Source organism: Lissotriton vulgaris, chromosome 10, assembly GCF_964263255.1.
Source record: "Lissotriton vulgaris chromosome 10, aLisVul1.2, whole genome shotgun sequence".
NCBI classification, from domain to species: Eukaryota; Metazoa; Chordata; class Amphibia; order Caudata; family Salamandridae; genus Lissotriton; species Lissotriton vulgaris.
Genome location: NC_141698.1, coordinates 486,300,131 through 486,322,012, shown reverse-complemented (window position 1 = coordinate 486,322,012; position 21,882 = coordinate 486,300,131). Strand labels below are relative to the sequence as shown.

General features: G+C 46.1%; 1 protein-coding gene across 1 annotated transcript in view; it reads right to left on the bottom strand.

Moving 5' to 3' along the window:
* The window catches only part of RGS11 (regulator of G protein signaling 11), a 1,486,254-nt gene that overhangs the window by 771,584 nt on the left and 692,788 nt on the right, over positions 1–21,882 (bottom strand). Inside the window, exon 10 of the mRNA XM_086939774.1 lies at positions 5,716–5,745. Within this exon, the coding sequence (XP_086795900.1) occupies positions 5,716–5,745 (30 nt within the window). The remainder of the gene's footprint in view (positions 1–5,715; positions 5,746–21,882) is intronic.

The window sequence follows — 21,882 nt, the reverse complement described above, 5'->3', positions numbered from 1 at the left end:
GTGAATGTAAGACATTGTTCTGCATTCTGTCCATCAACTGTGTTTTTTGCAATTTTCACCCCGAGTGGGCTGGGTATGCTCAGACGTGAGTCCCAGGCTCTCCACATCACTGGAGTCAAGCTATCCAGGCTGAAGAAGGCTGACAGCCAGAAACTGGTCCTTGGATTCTTGATTCCGGTCTAGGAAAGACATGGCTTGGTAGTTCGGGCTTGACTCTTCCCATGAGGCACAGGGTCAAGGCTGATTTGCATATAGCCATTGTCTGACCTAGGGTGGTGTGGAGTGCAAAAAAACAATGGATTTAGGCCCAGATCTTTGTACTGGGGTGAATGTAAGACATTGTTCTGCATTCTGTCCATCAACTGTGTTTTTTGCAATTTTCACCCCAAGTGGGCTGGGTATGCTCAGACGTGAGTCCCAAGCTCTCCACATCACTGGAGTCAAGCTATCCAGGCTGAAGAAGGCTGATAGCCAGAAACCGGTCCTTGGATGCTTGATTCCGGTCTAGGAAAGACATGGCTTGGTAGTTCGGGCTGGACTCTTCCCATGAGGCACAGGGTCAAGGCTAATTTGCACATAGCCATTGTCTGACCTAGGGTGGTGTGGAGTGCAAAAAAACGATGGATTTAGGCCCAGATCTTTGTACTGGGGTGAATGTAAGACATTGTTCTGCATTCTGTCCATCAACTGTGTTTTTTGCAATTTTCACCCCGAGTGGGCTGGGTATGCTCAGACGTGAGTCCCAGGCTCTCCACATCACTGTAGTCAAGCTATCCGGGCTGAAGAAGGCTGATAGCCAGAAACCGGTCCTTGGATGCTTGATTCCGGTCTAGGAAAGACATGGCTTGGTAGTTCGGGCTGGACTCTTCCCATGAGGCACAGGGTCAAGGCTGATTTGCATATAGCCATTGTCTGACCTAGGGTGGTGTGGAGTGCAAAAAAATGATGAATTTAGGCCCAGATCTTTGTACTGGGGTGAATGTAAGACATTGTTCTGCATTCTGTCCATCAACTGTGTTTTTTGCAATTTTCACCCCGAGTGGGCTGGGCATGCTCAGACGTGAGTCCCAGGCTCTCCACATCACTGGAGTCAAGCTATCCAGGCTGAAGAAGGCTGACAGCCAGAAACTGGTCCTTGGATTCTTGATTCCGGTCTAGGAAAGACATGGCTTGGTAGTTCGGGCTGGACTCTTCCCATGAGGCACAGGGTCAAGGCTGATTTGCATATAGCCATTGTCTGACCTAGGGTGGTGTGGAGTGCAAACAAACGATGGATTTAGGCCCAGATCTTTGTACTGGGGTGAATGTAAGACATAGTTCTGCATTCTGTCCATCAATTGTGTTTTTTGCAATTTTCACCCCGAGTGGGCTGGGTATGCTCAGACGTGAGTCCCAGGCTCTCCCGAGCACGAGCTGCATGCTGATTGGATGTCAACTGTCTGTCAACACTGCAAACCAGGAAGTGTTGGCAGCCATCTTGTGCCTCAGTAGAACCGAGGCACAAGAAAGCAGTGAAACAAATGTGCAAAACACGCAAAGGGTATATATTACCTACTGGCGGTCGCCAGTCAGTAGATATAGTTAGAACCTAGTTTCCATAGGAAATCCGCAATATTCTATTTTGAATAACTTTGGCGCCAGTAGACAAATACATGCAAAATTCTCCACCAAAATGGCCTGCTCCGCAACGCTCCTTCCCTGAAAGATTGGGGGGGACTCGTCAAGTGGGGGCCTAGAAAAAAGGGGGGTCCCAAAATGTGTTTTCCCCATGTCATTTTCCATAGGACATTTAGCCAGGGCTACAGCCCGAACGGCTGCAAGGAATCACACCAAATTTGGCAAAAAATATAGAGTTTGGTACGCCGATTGTGCTTGTTGTTCAATGGTGTAAATCCGTTCAGTAGTTCTTGAGAAAATCAAAAGTAAAATCATAGTGATATCTAGAGACAAAGTACCGTACACTGTACTGTACTCTGTACTGTAGTCTGTACCTTCCCGAGCACGAGCTGCATGCTGATTGGATGTCAACTGTCTGTCAACACTTCAAACCAGGAAGTGTTGGCAGCCATCTTGTGCCTCGGTAGAAGCGAGACACAAGAAAGCTGTGAAACAAACGTGCAAAACAGGCAAAGGGTATATATTACCTACTGGCGGTCCCCAGTAGGTAGATATAGTTAGGACCTAGTTTCCATAGAAAATCTGTAACATTCTATTTGGAATAACTTTGGCGCCGGTGGACGAATACATGCAAAATTCTCCTAGAAAATGGCCTGCTCCGCTCCTCTCCTTTCCTGAAACTTTGGGGGTGATATGTCAAGTGGGGGACGAGAAAAAAGGTGGGCCCCAAAACGTGTTTCCCCCATGCAATTTTCCATAGGACCTTTAGCCAGGGCTACAGCCCGAACGGCTGAACTGAATTACACCAAATTTGGCAAAAAGGTAGAGTTCTGTTCGCAGATCACGCTTTTTGTAGAATGGTGTAAATCCATTTGGTAGTTCCTGAGAAAATCATAAGTAAAATAATAAGTATATCTATAGAAGCTTACCATAATCTGTACTGTACTCTGTACCTTCCCGAGCACAAGCAGCATGCTGATTGCATGCCATTTGTCTGTCAACACTCCAAACCAGGAAGTGTTGGCAGCCAAAGAAAGCAGTGAAACAAATGTACAAAACATGTAAAGGGTATTTATTACCTACTGGCGGTCGCCATTAGGCAGATATAGTTAGGACCTAGTTTCCATAGGAAATCCGCAACATTCTATTTGGAATAACTTTGGTGCCGGTGGACGATTACACACAAAATTCTCCAAGATAGTGGCCTGCTCTGCTCCGCTCCTTCCCTGAAAGTTTGGGGGTGATTCGTCAAGTGGGGGACGAGAAAAAAGGGGTGTCCCAAAATGTGTTTTCCCCGTGCAATTTTCCATAGGGCCTTTAGACAGGGCTACAGCCCGAACAGCTGAACGGAATGACACCACATTTGGCAAAAAGGTAGAGTTCGGTTTGCAGATTGTTTTTTTTCTAAATGGTGTAAATTCCTTTGGTAGTTCCTGAGAAAATAAAAAGTAAACTCATATGACATCTAGAGACGAAGTACTGTACTCTGTACCTTCCCGAGCACAAGCTGCATGTTGATTGGATGTCAACTGTCTGTCAACACTCCAAACCAGGAAGTGTTGGCAGCCATCTTGTGCCTCGGTTATAGGAATTCTGCAACATTCTAATTAGAATAACTTTGGGGCCCGTGGACGAATACACGCAAAATTCTCCATGAATATGACCCTCTCCGCTCCGCTCCTTTCCTGAGAGTTTGGGGGTTATTTGTCGAGTGGGGGTCAAGAAAAAAGGGGGGTCCCAAAACGTGTTTTCCCTATGCAATTTTCCATAGGACCTTTAGCCAGGGCTACAGCCCGAACGGCTGAACGGAATTACACCAAATTTGGCAAAAAGGTAGAGTTCGGATAGCAGATTGTGCTTTTTGTTAAATGGTGTAAATCCGTTCAGTTTTCCTGAGAAAATTAAAAGTAAAATCATATAGATATCTAGAGACGAAGTACAGTACTATGTACTGTACTCTGTACAACAAGGAAGTGTTGGCTGCCATCTTGTGCCTCGGTAGATCTGAGGCACAAGAAAGCAGTGAAACAAACGTGCAAAACAACCAAAGGGGGCAGGATAGAAACACCCTGACCCCCTAGGCCTGCTTAGGGGGTCCCACAAGGACCCCCAAGGCCAAACAAAATTTTTTTTTTTTAAGAAATCACTGGATCATAATTCAGATTGAGTCGCTATTGCAGACGAGGCAGTGTTGATGGCAACAGATATACTGAATACTTTTGATGTGGCCATGTGAGTGCACTGGAACTGATGGAGCGTTTATGATATAATCTTTTCGTGCATTATTTCAGATATAAAAAGTAATTCTAATCGTAGTTACAGTAACTTGAATTTCCTTCCATAGCCTAACATTGACTGGTTTCACTTGGACATTTTTCTAAGTGTGGAGTTTTGGATCTTTAAAAAAATTCCTCTAAAATCAGTCGTACTACGAATTCCGATTTACTCACCTATCAGGAGAGACCTCAGTGTTGCATCTTTGAGCCCAGTACTGATCCTGAAAAGTAATTCTAACCATACTTATCAGCAACTTGAATTTCCTTTCATAGGAATCCATTGTCTGGTTTTCACCCAAAAAGTTTCTTTGTCTATTTTCACAAACTAAAAATATTCCTGAAAAATCACCTGCATGATTTAAAAACATTCTTTCAACTGTTTGCAAAAGATGCACGAGTGCTGGAGCCAGGATCCACCACTGAGTAAGTAAAATTAATGATAACACTACTTACCTGCTAAGTGAATTTCCTCCCGATAACATTGGTGATTCTATGTGAAAACATTTCTAAGTGTCAATTTTTAAAATACAATATTATTCCTTAAAAATCACTACTGTAACTAAAACACTTTTACCCAACCGTTTACAGGAGATGTCCAACGACTGAATCTAAGATCCAGTCCTGTGGTTAGAAAAGTAATCCATAAAGTAACTAATTGCATTTAACTAGAACAACACATTGAGGCCAAAGTTGCTTTGTGTTTGAAATTGTGTTGCCCATTGCAACAACTGTAACTACTGTACTGAAAAGTCTATTGCCTATTTGCAAAGTATTTAAACTAAAGTAATTCATTCTGAGAAAGTATATTTTGTAATGTAATGTATAACGTAATTACAATGTAATTTAAAAAATAAAATATCTAAAAAGAAATAGTTTAAAAAATGTAGTAAATCAGTATAAAACATATATAACAATTAATACATTTAAAAATTGTCATTTACAAAACCTTCGAAATTCACTGAAAAAACCAAAGGTTTCAGGCCTGATATAGTTAGGAATTACCATTTAAAAAACCTTTGAAATTCACTGAAAAAAACATAGGTTTCAGGCCTGATATAGTTAGGAATTAGCATTTAAAAAACCTTAGAAATTCACAGAAGAAACTGTAGGTTTTAGGGATGTTATAGTTAGCGGACATTTCACTCATACAAAACATCATTTGAGATGTCATCAGTGATGTCACTGACCATGTCATGAATGATGTAATATGTGACATCATCAGCAGTGGATTGCAGGCACGCGAGATATAGTTAATACAACTAACTATATCAGAGGAATTTCAATAGTTTTGTACGAGTGAAATGTCCAGCTAACTATAACACCCCTAAAACCTACAGTTTTTTCAGTGAATTTCTAAGGTTTTTTAAATGCTAATTCCTAACTATATCAGGCCAGAAACCTATGTTTTTTTCAGTGAATATAAAAATGTATGAGAAGCAATATATTACGAGGACCCCTATGTCTTTTCTTTTGTGACAGTTGGGTCTTTACGAGATTGAGAAACATATTAGCAAATACTAGGTGCCTTATATAAACATAGCATGCTTTTGCTGAGCTAGCAAGCTGTGACAATCACGAGTGCTGTTGAGTTGAGCAAGCCTTGCATCTTTGTGTTTCAAGCTAAAACCAATGGGTTATCAAGGTTCACAATTTCCATATGAAGGCCTCAAGTAATTTGATCAACTTTGTTCCTCATTGAGATTCACAAACTTAGCAGGACAAGATGGAGCACATACAAGATAGAAATGAATACAAGTCTACAGTACATTCTGTACTCTGTCATGAAAGAGGTAGCAGCTGAAGACATTTTACAGACACTTACCTCTATTTTAAAGTAGTCAATGTTCCTGATCTGCAACAATGAAAAATACAAGTTTACATTCCCGAATAAAATATAGATTTTTGAAATTGTACCATACATGCTGTTCAAATACAAAACTCTTTAAACCTGCTTTAATGCCTCGCTTTTACCCCTTACTGTAGAGTATATTTGAGAAAAGCATTATGGGATTTTGCTGAATACAAATTTGAATATATGATACATTTTATAGAGGGATAGATGCCCATTTCCATCTCGCCTTTCTAACATTAAGCACCTGAGTATTAGCTTGCTTCATTCTTGCTTGTAGTTTTTTGCCTCTTGACCCATCTGCTGGATGAGTAACTTCTTAGAAAGACTCTTACCACACTGCCACCTTTACTCTTTTGAACCTTTGCTTAAATGCTAAATTAGGGATGCCACCTCTAGAGTTAGAGTGAGGATAGATAGAACTGAAATGCTTTTCTCCAACAAACTGCTGATGCAGGAAAACCTTGACTCTTGCTTTCCGATTACCTGCATAGTAGTATTAAAACATCTCATACTTTTATTGTTGCATCAAGTGAATCTCTTCTGAAGATTTGTATTTCTTCTATTTCCTCTATATTTGTATACTCTCATGCTGAGATTCGAATATGTCTAACTATTTTTGCATTTATAATAAACTTGACTATAATTTACTAAATCTTCCTTCCCTTTACACTTTCATGCTACTAAAAAGAACCATCGAAGGATCAGCATCGGAGGAGAACTGAACGAATGGGCTCAGGCCCTTACAGTTGATAGCTGAGACAGATGGTTTGCAAATGAAGTAATGGGGAAATCTTGAATCCAATCTAGAATAGTCTGGAGCCCTGACCCAAAAGTCCCCAGGTAGACCCCAGTAATCGAGAACTGGAGAGGATGGAGTTTGGCGATGGAGAACACAGGTCAAGAGGAGGAGTGAGTATTCATAGGGTATGTATGGAGTGTGTTAGATTGTAGTGATGATTTGATTGAGTGATGTCTTGTGGAGTTCTCATGAGAATCGAGTGAATGTGGTTGTCATGTCCGATGTGGCCCAAAGAGTTGAGATAACGTTATTGAACCCAGAAGCGCCTTAACATCCCGTGATATTTTGAAGGTGTAGAGACACCAAGATAGTGATTGTCTGCTGAAGATTTAAGGGGTTTGCTATGAGACGTCATTGACAACTCCAACTAAGACTGGGAACTTTGTGTGAATGGGACAATTGTGAATCGTGTAGTGGACCTTTTTGAGCAGCGGGTAAACTGTACTGGTTTGAGGTTTCACTGTAAGGGTGTGTTCTTGTATAAGTGTGTATCTATTTTCTTTTAGAAAGGCAGTCAATTACACATTTTATGATAATTGTGTGAGTGAATACTAACAGAGAAATTGTGAAGGAGAGGGAACCGTTGCTAGGAGTGAGGGTGATGTCAGATTGTGCTGCGCTGGAATAGGCTGGTTGGTGTAACACCTCGCTGGAATTGGTTGACAATCGTATATTACAGCTAGGGTGTTGGAGACTGCATTGTCGCACTATTTAACCTTTAAATTGCATTTGGATCATTGACATTTCATAAATAAGCAAAGTTAGGTGATGTTTTAAAGTTCTTTGAGACATGTTTCAAAGGGATGAGGGTATAACTACTAGAATGGGCAAACATACACCGGCTGCTTATATGATGACAAACTTAGGACTTCATACTATCATTTGGCTTCAGAATTTGCACAAGATCACTAAGATGGTACATTGTTATTTTCCACACTATGGCACTTTCAAGTTGGAGGTACTTAATCAGTTGAGGAGAGTGATATTTGAAATGAGACCTTTACCTAGACCTACACAGTTTAAGGCACTTGATGCATGGATTTGTGCATTTCATGCTAAGCAGAGAGATCGCTACCAGTTAAAGATGAAGACAACAATGCAAGCTTATCAAGAGGCACAATGAGACACTAAGTTAAAGAGGTGGAGAGTAGTCATGATAGAGGGCGAGAGATTATATCCTGCATTCAAGAGAGAGATAAGGACGTGAACTACAGGGGCGAAAAAAAAGAGACAGATAGAAATGATGTCTGTGACACTGATGACAGCTGGTTAAATGGAGTGTTGGCTGATCATCCACCCCCTTATAGCCCACTGCAGGAGGGAAGTAGGAGAAATCCCAATGATACTGTTAACACAGAGTGCTTTAGCTCCAGTAGCCCCAGATCCGGGGGTTGTGGGAGTGATATTGACAGGAGCAAGGTTAATAGAAAGGATAGAAGGGGTAGAAAATGAACAACAGGGGGCTCATATATTGTAACTCTAATGCTGCTTCAAGACTGACAGAAGCTCTATCAGTACCAGTCAAGATTGGGCTTGTTGTTTCCGTATATTACTCGAACTCAACTGGGAATGAAAATCAGCAACAGCACATGTGTACTGAGGGGACATTACAAGGCAGATCAGCGAATGTTGATGGGGATTTTGTTCCACTGACTCCTGTGAACTCAAGTACTCCATATGTAGCGACAGAAGATACTTCCATAGTTCAGAATAGGCCTCACACTACAAGAGCCCTCCCTGCAAGAAGAGCTGATTTGGACCTAACAGTGTGGTGAATGCTTACCAGGGTACAAAGTAGCACACCTCAGTAGACACAAGGAACACCCAACAATCAGTATATGTTTGAAGTCTCAGGATTAGAGTCATGGCTCAGGGATTATAGTGATACAAAGGATACTAATTTGATTGTTCCCCGCTCTTTAACCTATTTCTACCCAAGATCCCTTGTCTTCCCCCCAGTTGATCCGTGTGGGAGGGGACCTAATTTCATGAGAAATACTTTACCGTTTATTAATAGGCAAATGCCCCTTGTGCCGCCTAATGTATTTCCTGCAGAACATCTGGGGTGGAACACGGTACCTGCCAGGTCCCATGGTAACACCAATAGGAGAATGGAACATCTTAGACCTTTCTCTCCATTAGAAACAGTGAATAGGTTCAATGTGTTTTCCAGTTTAGAGGACTGCGACTGAAGTTTACAGACCAAGCACGCTGACCCGATCTATGCTGCTCTTTCTGGCTTGCCGGACAGGCATACTGATAGTTCTCTGGTGTGTACACCCCAACCCAGCTACGACCTGCTAAGGGGGTCAGCGTTGCCCTCGGGGTCAGACATGGAAGTTAAACCTATCCGGGGCAATGCTAATAGTTTGCCCCCCGCAGTTCTTGAAGCTCAGTTTGGCCAGGTATCCCTATCAGTTGACTCTTTATCACCATTATTACCAACTTCAAGCTCTCTCACGTATTCCAACCCAGGGAAACATGGCTCTGAACGATCAGCTGTTCTGTCAGTTCTCTCTTGGAACGTGGCTAGGCTCCAGAGTAAATTATACTGTCCTGAATGGGGGTCTTTCATTGACAGACAGGACATCTGTATGTTTCAGGAGACATGGGCAAGGGAGGGGAAAGAGCGACCAGGCTATGCAGCCTTTTTGATTCCAGCACAGTGGGCTGGGAAGGGACGGCCCTCGGGGGGTCTTTGTATATGGGTGGCATCCCATTTGGGTTGCTCCGCAAGGGCCCTTAGTACGGATTCGCTGGATGTCCAGTGTGTGTTGTTGGAGTGGCCAAGTAATACTCAGCTTGCGCTAATAAATGTTTACAGTAGGCCAGTGGGGATAGCGAAGGTTTCGCCGTCCATAGAGGAGCTCTCAGACTTTTTACCCTTCATTCCCCTAGGTGCTAAGATTCTTGTGGGCGGAGATTTTAATTGTCAATATGAACCACTAACCTTAGTCCTGGAGGGAGCACTCCTGGAGGAGGACGAACAGTGAAGTATTCCGCAGCTGGTGGGTCCCACCCCAAAACCATGGTCTCCCCTAGCAACCCAAATTCTTGCATTTACCCTCAGTAATTCCTTCAGGGCATGTAATGGGCGGGCGAAGGGTAACACTCCTGCAAAATTTACCTTTAATAGACTGGGGCAGCAGTCCCACTTGGATTATATCCTTGTTCAGCCAGCCTATTGGGACAAGGTCTTGGACTTTGAGATACTGCACAGAATGGACAGTGATCACAACACGCTGGTTCTCTACTTGTCCATCTGCCCGAGCCATAGGGGTGATCAGACGGTGGAGACAGTTAATGACCCGAGATTGGTCTTGACCTCTGACAGGCGTAGGGTGAGGTGGTCTAAGTTTTTGGATAACCCCGCCCGTATACCTGAGTTGTATGCAATCATTCTTCCTACGCTCGAGAAGGTAGGGGCCATAGCCTCTTTATCCCCGGAGACAGGCTTGTTCCCTACTCTGGGTACTCTCCATGTGGAGATGGTCCAGGTTCTGGCGGAGTTCTTAAACCCAATTGCCCGCTTGAGACATTTTGCGTAATGCATGGCTTAGAAATTATTGCCCTGAAGACCAAATATATGATTTTTAACCCCCCCCCCGGAAAACACACCCCAACCCCTCTATTGGCCCCAACAGACTAGAAAGAGTCTATACGTTTGAGTACCTTGGTGTGACCCTCAATGATAAATTGGAATGGGGTGACCACCAGGCTAAGTGCCAACCTAAATTAGTACAACTGGCAGGGGGAATAACAAGACTAGTTAATTCCAACAAGTCATCGGTTAGACCAATTGGTCCCCCGCTGGAGATTTATAGACTGCAGGCCAGAGGTGCGATTGTATATGGCGGGGAACTGTGGGGTCACGCATGCAAGAAGGATCTGGTCATCGCAGAGAATACTTTCCTGAGACACCTTTTAAATCTTCCTGTGAGTACCCCCCTCTTGCCCCTTAGGTTGGATTTGGGTTTGAAGCCACTGGATCAAATACTGGGGGTAAAGCCACTAACCTTCTGGCGTAGGCTGTGGTCTACCCCCGAGTTAGCCAACTACAGGCTGGAACTGCAGGAAATTCTTGCTCTCCCTGCCATTGAGAGCATACCGTGGTTCAAATATATAAAGACCGAGCTGGCACGGCTAGGCCTGTAATCCCTCTGGAGTGATCCGGAGGCAGCATGCCAGAATTTAACCCGCAAAACCCTAGTGGCAACTTATAATGCATTTAAATTAGCTTCCCATAATCAGGGTGTATCCACAGACTCACTTGTTAATTCCTTTCTCGGGGTTAAAGACTGCTACAAATTTGAGAGTGTCCTGGACAATATTTATCCGAATTACACCCGGAAATTGTACCTGCAATGGTGGTATGGCACTCTCCCAATTAGAGCTTTTACTAGTAAATGGAAGCAGCATTCCCCCGACAATTGTCTGGGTTGCAGCTGTGGGTTGGAAGATGAATTACACCTTATTTTCTTTTGCCCAGCCTGCACTGGTCCTAGAAGGATCTCGATAACCCCGCTCTGTAGGAATTTGGGGTTTAGCAACCGCGCTGTGGCATTTAGAATTCTCAAGTCGGATCTCGCAGGAGTAATTTTTTTCGCAGTGTCTAAGTTCCTGGAATTTGCATGGTGTAGGAGAATGTCACTTTTGCCCAGGTCACTTTAATGTAGAGTGTCAGATTGCGAGCATTTTAATTGATGACCCTGTACTGTTTTATAGCTGTATTTTTATTCGAAAAAATGTTAATGGTAGTGTTTTACTGTTTTAGCATTGGTTCTTATTTGCAGCTATTGGGCTTAGTGACTGATTGGCGGGACCTCCTTCCCTGAATTGTTATTTATGTGCACTTTTTTTTGTCTTCAAATTGTATGTATTTTATGTGGTATCTTTTATGGCAAAATTGCCGAAATAAAGAATGATGAATTGAATTGATACAAAGGAGTATGAGAATACGAAATTGATGGGAAATTATGCAAATGCGGGTAGGAGAATGTATTTATGTTTTTTGTGCTATATATGGGCCAAATAGAGATGAGCCACGTATATTTGATTGGTTGAATGTAGAATTACTATCTTGGGAGGGCGAACTTATTTTGATGGGGGATTTTAATTGTGTACTAAATTACGAACAGGATGTGACGAAGAAAGGGATATGCCCACGCATGCGTAAAACAAGAGCAGCAATATTGGAACTAGCAAAGATACATAATGTAAAAGACATATGGCGCAGCCTTTATCCAGGTATACCAGGATATACTTACTATTCATCTCCCCATAAACTATGCTCTAGAATAGATTTGGCTTGGGCTTCAGATGCACTAATGAATTCAGGACACATGCAGATTATGCCAAAAATTTCTTCTGACCATAATCCTATTATGTTTACATTTGGTTTATCCCCAAGGTCAAAGGAAATACGCCCTTTCACATTCCCAAGATATTTACTATCGGACGAGGTTTTTGTAACATCCCTTAAGAAACACATAAAGGAGTTTATCACAAATAATATTGATACTGCCAATGTTTTATCAGTATGGGATGCTTGCAAGGCCTCTATTAGAGGAATAGCACAACAATATATATTCAAACAAAATGCAATAAGAAAGAATGAGACAAAGATAGCGACGGCCAACATTTTACAGATTGAGAAACAGCTAGCTGATAATCTCAGAGTTGAGGTACTGAGTAGATCAGACATTGCTCAATTGGAAAATAAACATTTGACTCTGCGCTCAACTATCAAAAGCTCACTTAGGGAAAAAAATAGCTGTAAGATCCTTAAATATAAACTTTCTCAATACGAATGTGGGGATAGAGTAGGGAAACTTTTGGCCTACAAAGTTGAGAACGATCGAGCATCAATGCTAATCAAATCTATAAAAGGCCCTAATGATATTCTATATTCGCAGCCTATACAAATTATGTAACAATTTGCTTCATATTATGAAAAATATACACTCCAGAGAGCAGGAATACAGAAGATCAGATTCAATCATATATAAATGATAAACTCCCAGCAAAGCAATACTTAGATCAGAAAAACCCTTGATAAACTGAAAGAGAACTACACTCTACAAGAATTACGCTCAGCAGTGTTTTCTCTTCCATCTAACAAGGCGGCGGGAAAAGATAAACTTCCAGTCGAACTTTACAAAATCTTTGCAGAAGAAATCTTACCCCTCTTTTGTTTAGTAGTTAATTCAATTAATATTACAGGCAAGGCTCCGGAATCCTGGAAAACTGCTAAAATCATGTTTTTAAAAAAAAACAAAAAACCACCTACAGAATGCGGGTCGTACAGACCAATATCTTTAATAAATACTGATGCTAAGGCTTACTCAAAGTTGCTTTCAATACGACTGGCGCGTCTTATGCCATATTTAGTTAATGACCAACAACATGGTATTGTAGTAGGGAGGGATACTACTACCCATGTTAACATGGCCATTACGGCTTTTGATGTGGCAGCAACTAATCTCACCCCACTCGGTATGATACTTCTAGACGCAGAAAAAGCGTTTGACCGAGTGGGGTGGGATTACTTGTGGAAAGTTTTGAATCAGTTCGGTATTAAAGAGCGGTTTTTTAGAAGCATACAGGCTTTATATAGGGATCCCAATGCTAAAATTAGTTATGCCGGGTCACTTTCACCAACGTTTGCAATTTTAAGGGGGACTAGGCAGGGGTGCCCGCTTTCACCCCTGCTTTTTGCTCTCTCTATGGAACCCTTTATCAATGCCTTGCAAACCCCAGATAAGATAATACCGGTACAACATGAACATAAAATTCTTAAAATAACTGCATACGCGGATGATTTAGCGATTTATACTACAAATGTAACAGATGCACTAATTGGAATAACAGAAGAAGCAAAAACTTTGGAGTCATTTCAGGATACAAATTAAACCTTAATAAAACACAAATTATTATGAATTATCAAGCTAACTATGCAGTACCAGGAATTTGTAAATTGGGTGTGTATTTGGGGGTGAAAATTTCTTCTAAGACCAATGAAATAAATAGATTAAACTATGACTCTTTACTAAAGGAAGTGACTACACTGCTCAAAAATGGCATAAAATTCCACTTAATTTATTGGGCCGAATTAATTTGATTAAAAATGAATATTTTGCCTACGTTTTTATACCTTTTTCGTTCTATTCCATTGTGAGTTAACAATTTATTCTTTAGAAAACTAGACGGAATTTGTAGCAGCTTTATCTGGAGCTACAAAAAAGCTAGAAGGTCCATGGCTATACTAAAATTACCACCAGAAAGAGGGGGTTTGGACTTCCTGGACTTTAAAGCTTACTTTGTTGCATCATTTTTAGGCCAGTTTATGCTTGGCACAAATTCAAATCAATTCTGAGCAAGAGTACAAGATCATAACTTTTTTAAGCGGGTAAAATTTAAGACCGCAAGAGATGCTGTATGTATTTGGAATTTGATTTTGAATTATTGTGATACTTCTTTTTTTCATACCGAACTGCCACTTTGGGACAATCCTGGGCTTCCAGATATATTTAGTGATAAGATGGGGAGGGACTGGGGTAATTACGGAATTAAGATACTAGGAGATCTGTACGGTTCAGAGGGCTTCTTACAGTTTTCAACTTTACAAATTTTGTATAACCTGCCCGTAGTAATGACATACAAATATATGCAAATTAAGGATTATTTGATACGGAAAATAAAGTTGAAAAAAGTAAACAGCTCGGACATTTGGAGCAGTTTATACAGTACGAAAAAGAAGTCTCTAATTAGCGTGGGTTACAACTGTCTTAGTCAATACAAAGCGGATGACTGTCCAAGATTGTCGCTAAAATGGACAGCTGATCTAGGAATCAATGTGACATCACAGAATATTTCAAATGCTTTCGTTAATATTAATAAATTAGTCCATTCCTCTAGCTTGAAGCTACAACTATGTAGGACGGTCAGCCAAATATACCATACTCCATTAAAAATATCTAAATGGTCACAGAACATCTTAAGCAGTTGTAGGAAGGGGGAGGCTCTAGTTGGCGCAGTGTAACACTAGCGACAAGCAGGGACTCTCTCTTCCTCGTCAGGGCTGAGGGTTACCTTCCAGACAACCTCTGCTTACCCTCTAGGTAGTGTGGCTTAAGCAGTCGTAGGCTAATCTTTGGGGCACATAGGGTTAAACACTTGCAACAGTACACCTTTACAACCAACCCACCACACAACGAGACCAGACTGTATTCTTGTAAAAATATATATCTTTATATAGATTTTAAGCAGGCTTATGAATACAGTCAATAACTTTATGAAGACGGTTGCAAGTTACGTAATTCGGGTTACCACAGTTCTTATGGAAGTTCTCTTGAGGCCCGTAGGCCGGTGTTATTCAAAGTTCTTGTGGAGCCGGCGGCTTCCAAGGGATCTGTCCCACGTCGCTTTGCCTTCCCGGGGTCGCTGATCGTTGCGGCTCTTCGGCCGAGCAGGTCACTGGTCGTCCGGGGCAGCGGTGTTCTGTGGCGGCAGGGTCCTTACTTCGTCGTCCGCTCCGACCCTGGAGGCGGCGGCTGTGCGGTTGTGACAAGTGGCAGTACGGTCCCCAAGTGCAGGACGTACCCAGCCAAATGTCGGTGCAGCTGTGGGCTCACAGCTGGGCTGTCGGGCAGGCTTACCGACCTTGCGGATTCTCGTAGGGCAACTGTCCGTCCTTGCAGGTGAGTGACTGCTCGCTATGCAGTCACCTCGAGAGCTCGGACCGGACGGGTCCTCCTTTGCTTTGCTCTCGGGCTCCCGGTGCAGTTGCGGTCACGGTGTTCGGGCCAGCGGCGGCTGGTCCTCACTTTGCTTCCGCTGTTGCTTTGGGCCCCGGTCACGGTGGTCGGGAGGCCGTTGATGCCTTAGAGGAGATTCCTCCGTCAGTGCCGCGGCGATGATCAGCACCCGCAGTCGCCTTCTTCCAAGGGGGTAGCGTCCACTGGTCCTGGGACGCTGGTCAGGGGGCAAGTTCAGTTGCAAGCCCTTGGAGATCTCTTTGCAGAGTTTGGTACAAGTAGCACAAAAGTCTTTTCGTAGTCTTATTGTCTTCCTCTCCTTCAGCAGCAAGGCACCAGACACAGGCAAGAGTCAGCACCCTTCCTTGTCTCCCACGGTCCTTCTCGTAGGGCAGAGTCTTTCTGTGGCCCAAACCGGATCTAATTTTCAAGGAGCAGGGCTCCGTCTTTTATAGGCCAATTCTTTTGTTCTCGCAGGCCAAGGGGGCCTTTGCATAGCCACTCTCAGTTCTGGAGTACCCCCGCGGGTGTACTCCGGCTTCTGCTTTCAGTGTGAGGGGCAGGCGCATCAGACGCCCCACAGGAGGTGGAGCCAGCATTGTCCGGACAGGAGTGGCCAGAGTACCTTGTTGATGGGGGCTTCGCCCTTCCTGGGCCAGGTGCCGGCAGAGTCATCCGCCGCTCCCCAGGAGGGTGGAGCCAGCATTGTGGAGGTCGAGCACAGTGACAGCTCGAGTCAAGAGGCACTCCTACCTCCCACTAAGGTGTAATCTGCGCATTCACCACCCGTCATCCCTCCAGCCCTGTCACTCACACATCCCAGACAGTCAGATACACACCAGCAGAGGCGGCTGAAATGGCTAAGTAAGCAAAGGCTAACTTTCTAAAAGTAGCATTTGCAAACCCAGGATACTGAAATAAACTTGACTACAAGAAATTTCTCATTACCCTGAGTTCAGGCATACTAAACATGACTCACTACCATGCTCCTTGAGCCTGCGGGGATTATAGGGTGTAATAACCCTCGCAGCTCAGTCTGGCCTAATGGAGCAGGTAGCCTTCAGTAGTGAAATACGGTCTTCGTTGTAAGTCACTACTAGGACATGCCACGCACATCAGGGCTTGTCCTACCTTGCACCTACAATGCACCCTGCCCGCAGGCCTACCATAGGGGTGACTAATATGTAGTCAAGGGAAGGGTCGGTGCTGGCAAGTGGGGACACTTGCCCAGCTAGCGTGATAGTACGAGACCACACGCGGGTTCTGCGGTCGCAGTTCCCAGACACATCTTTACGGCTGCTTCGGTGGGTGGCGCAACCAGCGCTGCAGGCCCACCAGCAGTATTGGCATCTACAAGCCCCGGCACTCTCTCGTGCGCTTTACTAGGGACTAACAGTAAATCCAATGCACCAATCATGGATACCAATCGTATGTACAGTTTACAGTAGGGAGCACTTGCACTGCGGCACGGATCAGCCGTGGCGCAGTGCCCTGAGTATCGGAAAACCAGCCAAACATCGGAGGCACATCAGCAAAAAGTGGAAGGGAGACTCACGCCAAGGTGCCAGGTCTAACATGTGTCCCCTCCAGCTGAAATGTGGGGGGAACTACCCTTCCCCAGGGAGTTCCACATCACTAAGGCGGAAAAATCTGGACAGACCGTCAGCGTTGGCGTGATCGGTGCCAGGGCGGTGTTCCACCGTAAAGTCCATACTCTGTAGAGAAATGGACCACCTCAACAGTTTCGGGTTCTCACCCCTCATTTGCATCAACCATCTGAGGGGCCTGTGGTCCGTCTGAACTCGGAAGTGAGACCCAAACAAGTAGGGTCTTAGCTTCTTCAGCGCCCAGACCACAGCAAATGCTTCACGCTCTATTGCACTCCACCTACTTTCCCGTGGAAGTAACCTCCGACTTATGAAGGCTACGGGTTGGTCAAAGCCCTCCTCAGTCATCTGTGAAAGAACAGCCCCTACACCATGCTCTGAAGCGTCTGTTTGCACAATGAACTCCTTGGAGAAATCTGGGGCCAGGAGCACGGGCGCCGTGCACATGGCAGTCTTCAGGGTGTCGAAAGCTTTCTGACAGGTGTCAGTCCAAATCACATTCCTGGGCTGCTTTTTCGAAGTCAGCTCTGTCAAGGGGGTCACGATCGTGCCATAGCCCTTGACAAACCTCCTGTAATACCCAGTGAGCCCCAGGAAGGCTCTCACTGCAGTCTGGGTCTTGGGGGGTTCCCAAGCCAGGATGGTTTCGATTTTGGGCTGCAAGGGGGCTACCTTGCCACTCCCAACTTGGTGTCCCAAGTACACCACTGAACCCTGCCCAATCTGGCACTTGCTTGCCTTGATTGTGAGGCCTGCTCTGCGCAGGGCCATCAACACTTCCCAGAGGTGTCGCAGGTGTTCGGGCCAGGTGCCGCTGAACACCGCGATGTCATCCAGGTAGGCGGCACTGAACTCGTCCAGTCCAGCCAACACCTGGTTGACCAATCTCTGAAAGGTGGCAGGGGCATTCTTCATTCCAAATGGCATAACCCGGAACTGGAAATGCCCATCTGGTGTAGAGAATGCCGACCTCTCCTTTGCCCCATCGGTCAAGGCGATCTGCCAGTACCCAGACGTCAAATCAAACGTGCTGAGGAACCGGGCAGCCCCCAGCCGATCAATGAGCTCGTCAGCTCTGGGGATGGGGTGCGCGTCAGTCTTCGTGACTGAATTGAGTCCTCTGTAGTCCACACCGAACCGGAGTTCGGGTGTGGCTCCCAGCGCAGCAGCCTTCGGAACCAAGACCACGGGGCTGGACCAAGGACTGCTGGAAGACTCAACCACCCCGAGGGCAAGCATCTTGGAGACCTCCTCCTTGATGCAGGCCCGGACCCTGTCAGTTACCCGGTAAGCCTTGTGCTTCACCGGTAAGCTGTCTCCAGTGTCCACATCATGGACGCACCAATCTGTGACACTCGGAACCAGGGAGAACAGGTCTGGAAACTGTCCCAGCAACTGGCGGCAGTCCTCCTGTTGTTCAGCGGTCAGGGAGGGTGAGAGGTTAACTCCATCCACTGACCCATCCTTCTCACAGGCCACCAAGAGGTCAGGAAGAGGTTCCGACTCCTCCTCCATTCCGTCATCGGTTGCCAACAACATGCCCACTTCGGACCTTCGCAAGTGGGGCTTGAGGCGGTTGACATGTAGGACCCGCAAAGGGTTCCTGGGCGTCTTCATGTCCACCAAGTATGTCACGGGGCTCTTGCGCTCCACAACCTCAAATGGTCCTGTCCACTTATCTTGAAGGGCACAGGGCTCCACTGGGGCCAAGACATACACCTCTTGTCCAGGCTGAAGCTCGACCAGAGTGGCATTCTGATCGTACCACCGCTTCATTTCTTCCTGGCTCGCTTCCAGATTTGCCTCGGCAAGTTGTCTGAAGCGTCTGGTCTGGTTTCTGAAGGCCAGCATGTAGCTATATACATTCTGGGGAGGTTTCCTGGGAGATTGCTCCCAGCCTTCCTTTACCAAACTCAGTGGTCCTCTCACGGGGTGACCGTACAGCAGTTCAAAGGGGCTGAACCCTAGGGACTTCTGTGGTACCTCGCGATATGCAAACAGCAGGCATGGCAAGAGGACGTCCCACTTACGCCTCATCGGACCTTCCAGGCCCATTATCATGCCTTTGAGGGTTCGGTTGAATCTTTCAACCAACCCGTTACCTTGGGGATGGTAGGGTGTGGTGAACTTGTACGTTACGCCACACTCCTGCCAAAGGGACTTCATATATTTCGATATAAATTGGTCCCCCTGTCGCTCACCACCTCTAGAGGGAATCCTACTTGTGAGAAAATTCCCATCAGTGCACGCCCCACCACGGGAGCCGTCACTGTCCTCAGAGGGATGGCTTCAGGGTACCGGGTGGCATGGTCCACCAAGACCAGGATGAACCTGTTGCCCATGGCTGTCTTGGGGTCCAGAGGCCCAACGATGTCAATACCCACTCGCTGGAATGGCGTACCGACCACAGGGAAGGGTTGGAGGGGAGCCTTGTTCTTCCCTCCCGTCTTCCCACTTGCCTGGCAAGTCGGACAGGTTCTGCAATAAGCGTCTGAGCTTTTATGCATTTGGGGCCAGTAGAAGTGGGTGACAAGCCTGTCGTAGGTCTTGTCCATCCCTAAATGTCCTGCTAAAGGCACATCATGAGCCAGCCCCAGTAGGAAGGTTCTGAACTTCTGGGGTACCACCAGCACACGGGCTGACCCAGGTTCAGCAGCCTTAGGCTCCGAATACAGGAGGTCGTTCTCCCAGTACACGTAATGTGTTTTGGCCTGAACACCATTGGCCTGGTCTGCAGCCTGCTGCCGCATACCCACGAGAGAAGGGCATTCTTTCTGCTCCCTGCAGAATTCCTCCCTGGAGGGTCCTCCTTCTTGCTGCCAATGGGTCAGCTCAGGCAGGTCCCCCAGTTCGGCGATCTGTTCCCCTGTAGGCTCCAGGGCATCCCCCTCAAGGTCTGCTTCCTCCTGGACCGTAGGAACTTCAGGGGCCGGTTTCCTGCGCCCCCTGCGCCTTCTCCCTAAAGCCGGTTCCTGGGCCTCTCCATCAGGCCCCAGGACCTCTCGATCACCCTTACTGGCTGCCATCGACCGGGTGGTCACGCACGCCCAGTCAGGCAGGCCCACCATCCGCAGGTGAGTCGCTTTCTCCACCTTTTCCCAAGGGGAGTGCTCCAAGTCGTTCCCTAGCAAACAGTCAACAGGCATGGTTTTTCTCACACAGACCTGCAGAGTACCAGAGACCCCCCCCCACTCGAAGGGAACTTGAGCCATCGGACACTGGCTCTCAGAATTATCAGCATTGATAACCCTACAGTAGGCATGGGGTACAACCTGCTCTTGAGACACCAGGTGCTGCCTCACTGCAGTCACACTGGCTCCTGTGTCTCTAAGAGCCTCAGCTTCCTTGCCATTGATGATCACCACCTGCCCATATTTCTTAGTGTTAGAGGGCAGGTAGTTCGTCGGGATCATCTCACTGTCTCCTAGCGAGACCAGGGTCATGTGAACGGGATCTCCACCCCCCGGGACCATCATTTCTTCTCCCAGGTGAACGCTAGTCACTTGTCGGGGCGGAGCACCAGTGGGGGCCGGTTTTCCAAATAGGCGACACTTGGGGTCACTGGATATGTGCCCAGGCTCGCCACATTTGAAACAATTGAAGGGCCCCTTTGGAACAGGTTTACCTGTCGGGGCTCCATTCTGCTTCGGGGGTGGGGGAGGCTGAGAACCCTGCTGCGGATTCCCTTGGGAACTACTTTGGGGGCCTTTTTGGAACCCTTTCTGTTTTCCCCCTTTGTCCCCCCCACTCTTCTGCTGGGGACCCTGCCCACTCTTGGCGGAATCTCCCACGGGACCCTTGTGGACCCTGGTGCTGAGCCAGCGGTCCGCCTCCTCAGCAAGCTTCCTCGGGTTGGACAGCTTGCTATCGATCAGGTGTTGGCGTAACTCAGGAAAACAGTGATCAGACAAGTGCTCCCATGCAATTAAATCAAAGAGACCTTGAAAATCATTCACTTTGTTACCTTTCACCCAACCATCCAGTGCTTTGCAAAAGTAAGTCACATACTCCACATACGTATTCCCAGGCCGCTTAGTACATCCCCTAAACTTCTGTCTATACATTTCAGGGGTAAGCCCGTACCTGTTTAATAAAGCTTCTTTCATGTGGGCATAGGATCTCCGATTCTCAACGGGCAAATCTAGCAAGGTATCTCTCCCTTCGCTAAGGAACCTTCCCCACAACCCCGCTCCCCAATCCTTGTCAGGGACCCGGTGGGAGGACATGGCTACCTCGTATGCCCTAAACCACTGTCCTATGTCATCCCCCTTAAAGAACTCCTTAACTACGTCCTTCGGGATGTGCACTCTTGACTCTACCTGCACTGGCGATGTGCTGCCACCAGAGGGAGGCCGATCCAAGTCTCTCTCTTTGAGACTTATCTCCCTCATCTTGATTTCATAATCCATCTGGTGCTTTCGCTCTTCCAGCGCCATTCTTTTGGTTTCCAGCTCCAGCTGGATTTTCAATTCTGCCAACTTTCTTTCGTGATTCCGGGTTTCCTTCCTGTCCGCCAGCTCCTCTGGCGACAGGCCTTTTCCAAAGCTGTGCTCGCTGTCTTGCCTCTCGAGATCGATCAGATCCCCAAGTGCATTCTGCTCCTCCGTCGCATTCTGCTCGGCGAGGACATCCTGCTCCTCCGGGGTTTTCCGGGACTCGATCCAGGCTTTCAGGGCCTTGGAGAGCTGGGTCTTGTTTTTGCAGCCAGCGTGCGGGACCTTGAGTTTCTTGCAAAAGAATTTCAGTTCGTCCCTGGAATATTTATCCACTTTGGTGGGGTCCCACTCCACCTCCAACACCTCGGAGGTCGTGGACTCCGCTCCATCTAGGCTCTTTGTGCCCGGCATGGTTTCTGCACTCGGAATCTTCTTTCAAAAAGCAAAGTCTGTGGTTTAGTAACTGTACCGTAATCCTTGTGTAGTGGTCAGAAGCTCAGGTATAACTATCGCAAGTGTAAATTCAAAATCCTCACCGC